At 35.6% G+C, this 3,650-nt stretch overlaps 3 protein-coding genes across 3 annotated transcripts; all 3 read right to left on the bottom strand.

The window, feature by feature from the left end:
• Positions 1-324: 324 nt before the first annotated feature.
• Positions 325-1,207, bottom strand: LOC111373774 (WAT1-related protein At1g44800-like). Its single transcript, XM_022996337.1, has 2 exons — positions 1,021-1,207; positions 325-560 (listed from the first exon to the last, which is right to left on the bottom strand). Exons 1-2 carry the CDS (start codon positions 1,077-1,079, stop codon positions 341-343), a joined length of 279 nt encoding a protein of 92 aa, XP_022852105.1. The 5' UTR covers positions 1,080-1,207; the 3' UTR covers positions 325-340.
• On the bottom strand, positions 1,090-2,329 carry LOC111373773 (WAT1-related protein At1g21890-like). The gene is made up of 4 exons (XM_022996336.1): positions 2,179-2,329; positions 1,842-2,091; positions 1,324-1,482; positions 1,090-1,203 (listed from the first exon to the last, which is right to left on the bottom strand). The coding sequence occupies exons 1-4, from the start codon at positions 2,259-2,261 to the stop codon at positions 1,090-1,092; spliced, it is 606 nt and encodes a 201-aa protein (XP_022852104.1). The 5' UTR covers positions 2,262-2,329.
• Positions 2,330-2,484: 155 nt separating this feature from the next.
• Positions 2,485-3,050, bottom strand: LOC111373775 (WAT1-related protein At1g21890-like). The gene is made up of 2 exons (XM_022996338.1): positions 2,702-3,050; positions 2,485-2,554 (listed from the first exon to the last, which is right to left on the bottom strand). The coding sequence occupies exons 1-2, from the start codon at positions 2,911-2,913 to the stop codon at positions 2,488-2,490; spliced, it is 279 nt and encodes a 92-aa protein (XP_022852106.1). The 5' UTR covers positions 2,914-3,050; the 3' UTR covers positions 2,485-2,487.
• Positions 3,051-3,650: the final 600 nt, after the last annotated feature.

Here is a 3,650-nt window from a genome sequence, read left to right as displayed (position 1 = left end):
ACACTTCGTGTTGTATTTAAACAATTTATTGCTCTCATTGCACAGATTTTTTAATGCAGCCAACTGATGATTGCTACTTGTTTTTTCTTCATATTAGTTTTTATGAACCAGTTATTTTCAGTGGTGAACGGTTCTTCATGGTCTTTATCTGCGTTTATCCAGTTTGAATTATACTCTTACTTGATTGATTCTATGTCAAATGCATGGTTTCTCTTCGAACTACAGATGTTTTGAACAGAGAATAAAAGAAAGTAGAATAACTAAGAGTTCATATAAATACAAGCTCACCCGCGTAGTGGGGGTGGCGTTGGGGGGGGATGAGGGGACGGGGCATAAGTTTTCATGGCTCTTGCTGTAAAGAATTGATCTGAGGAAGATGGGAATTCCCATCAGTTTCAAAATTGTCATTATAAACGTTGGCTGATGTTTTTTTGTCCACCACAGGCATTTCTTGGGCTTTTCCCTCATTGTATGTTAACATGTCTGAGGGTGTCTTGTCTTTGCTTTTACCCCACACCACTGCGTAAAGTCCGAATACTATGATGATTGCTCCAATTAAGCTGCGATTACATTTGAAATTAGATCATCGGTTAGATCCTTCAAACTCAAACCCAAATCACCAGTTAGGTCCGGTTCAGGTTCTAGTGGTTCCTAGAAAAAAATGTGGACTCCTTGTCCTAGGACGCGTCAATTTGGCATGGCTTTTTGAGAAGTCAAAATGAGTTTTTGAAATTCAGAAGCTGCTCTTGGACCATTGGTTGATTTTATGAAAGTACTTCTAACTACATGTGATCTTTAGAGGAAGTCAATTTAATATGAATTTTTTAAAAATACTTATGGAATGGAAAGTACTTTTAAAAATCAGTTTTCAAGCAAAAATTAAGATATATTTTTTTAGAAGTTCTTCTACAAAAGCAAAAGTTATGCTAAACAGGCTTTACATACATTTATGTGTTAGTCGAGCTTATTTGATGTGCGAGAGAGAGAGAGAGAGTAATTGGACATGAGCAGAATATATACCTTCCAAGGTGAACTTGTTCAGACAAAATAATGGCTCCCAGAACAGCTGTGATTACCATGCTTAGGGGACTAAACGCTGTCACAAACACTGGACCTCGTACCTTGTTCACAGTACCTTGCAAGTAATATGCAATTCCTGAGCAAACAATCCCCTGTCATGGACATCATAGAATTATCTTGAACCTATAACAAAATAATAATAATAATAATAATAATAAGAGCCTCGACTCTCGATAATTGTCATATAAAGTCATGATAGTTATAAACTAAGATGTGATCGAGTGTAGTTCAACTTTTACTCACAGAATAGGCTGCAACTAGAAGTCTCGAGTCGAAACCAATAGCCCAAGCACTTGTATGGCGTTCCATTACCAACGCCACCACTCCACCTTCTACCATGCCCATGAAACAAACTAAAGATGTAAGAGAGAGCTCGGCCGGATATTCCTTCCGCGTCTTATTCTGCTCAAATTATAGATAAGAAATATAAGAGAATTAGGTCACTCCACCTGGATGATAATATAATCCTTATTTGGCAGGGATTTTGTGAAGAATTTTTAGTGAATTTCATGCCGCAATACAATGTATTGTCAGTGCACGGAGCCACATTTTTTACTGAAATAAGTAAAATGACTAATGTGTCTCTGTATCATTTAATTTATTATTTATTAGAAAATGGCATTTCTGGTAAATGGATTCATGTTGAGTTAAGCACAAATGGGACCAACCTATCTTTCCAACAGTCAAAAACTAGATTAAAATCTTCATGAAGTCTCTCCCGGACAGACTATATAAGAAAAAAATGAAGAGAGAGTACTTACTTGAACAATAAAGAAGGCTGACCATCCTACAATACACGAAATCAACATGATCGTACCACCAACCCAATGTTCATGATCGGCCGAGTCAGCAGTGGGTCCATGGTGATGGTGGCTACCGCCTTTTGAGTACCATAAGAAATCGACGATAGGGCCTTTGTAAAATGTCATGACCATTGCTCCTGAGACTGTTACTACTGTTCCAATGATCTTTGCTAGACTATGCATTTGTTTTGGGTTTACCTTCTCCAACCTAATGAGGTAAAGAAATTATTAGGCAGTGCCATGAATCGGCCACCGGGGCTTGATCGGTTTTAACTGTGATGAATGAAGTTGATACCTGAAAATAATTGCCATCATGAAGGTGATGGCAGGGAGAACATTGACAATTGCAGATGCAAATGTTGCAGATGTGGACTTCATTCCAATGTAGTACAAGTTCTGATCCAACACCGGCCTAAAAATGCGAAAATCCAAACAATTTTTCAATCACTTAATTATTTTTTATATGTTTGATAAGTTAAATTGGACATAAGTAGACGAAACATGTCTAGTTCAATTGATCGTACACAAAATGAGCCATCTCGTGTAATATTCACCATTAAGTTATCAATATATATGCAAACATTATGAGAATTGTTAAAGGGAATTACTCAAGAAAAGCTGGCAGCATTATCTTTAAAAACACTGATAGTGTCATCTTTGGCCTTAATTTCCTGCAAAAGGGTATTCAATAGTATGATTAATTAATTTGTTATACATCAACAAAAAATTTAAAAAAAGTATATATTGTCCTCTTGTGTAATGCGTCTATGAATCAAATTTAGAGAAAAAAAAAATCGACTAGATATATGTGGACAAACCTCTCAAGAAAAAATGCGAAGGGAGCGAAAATTAGTGTGGCCACAGCATAACGATAAACAACAAGAATCCAATGACTAAACCCTTGCTTCAAAGACACCATGGTAATAATGTACATTCCGGCATAGCCGAATTGCAAAGATATCATAGCCAAGTAGGGTTTCATCTTATTGAAAGCTAAACTCATCATCCTCCATGAAGTTTGGTCTCCCATCTTACTCTCTAATTTCTCTTACACTACTATTGCATTGAATGAACATAAATGGGAAATTGTATGGCCTTTTATAAGCAAAGCAAGAAAAAATGTGCGTATATGTGAGCGAACATACGTGCTCGAGCGTGTGTGTGTGTGTGTATGCATGTATGCATGGTGGCACTAACTTTTTAATCCTCTTTTAAGATTCCTAATCTATCAAACTCCAATACTACCCATAGCTTAAGTAACCAGAATCATTGGCATAAATTATAGAAAAAAATTCTTCAATTTAAGATAAAGAGTTCTCCTCAGTAGAGAAATGATTTGCAAAGTGGAGTTTGAATGTATTGACTAGGCTATAAGTAAAAACCGCAAAATCGGAAAATCGAATCGAAATCGCATTTTAGAAATCGTCAGTTTGGTGCCACGTGAACCCGGTCAACGAAATAGTTTTGACCCAAACCAAACCGGTCAAAATAGTTTGGTTTAGGTTTGAGAATTTTAATTGCGGTTTAAAATCAAATCGGACGGGCGAAAAAATATATAAAAATAAAAAAATGAAAAAATGAAATTTTTTGAAAATTCATCTAAATATGTAAAATTCAATAATTTTGTCATATGTGGGTATTTTTGCAAGATCATAGGAATATAATTAAATGTATGGTTTTCCTCTTTCAGAAAAAAAAAATGTAGGATTTTCTCGCAACATGATGATAAATTCTTATTTGATTTTATAAGTTCAAATCGAATGTATC

Source organism: Olea europaea, unplaced genomic scaffold, assembly GCF_002742605.1.
Source record: "Olea europaea var. sylvestris unplaced genomic scaffold, O_europaea_v1 scaffold11619, whole genome shotgun sequence".
In the NCBI taxonomy this organism is placed as follows: Eukaryota; Viridiplantae; Streptophyta; class Magnoliopsida; order Lamiales; family Oleaceae; genus Olea; species Olea europaea.
The sequence above is the reverse complement of the archived record's forward strand: the minus strand, read 5'-3'. Positions and strand labels throughout refer to the sequence as shown.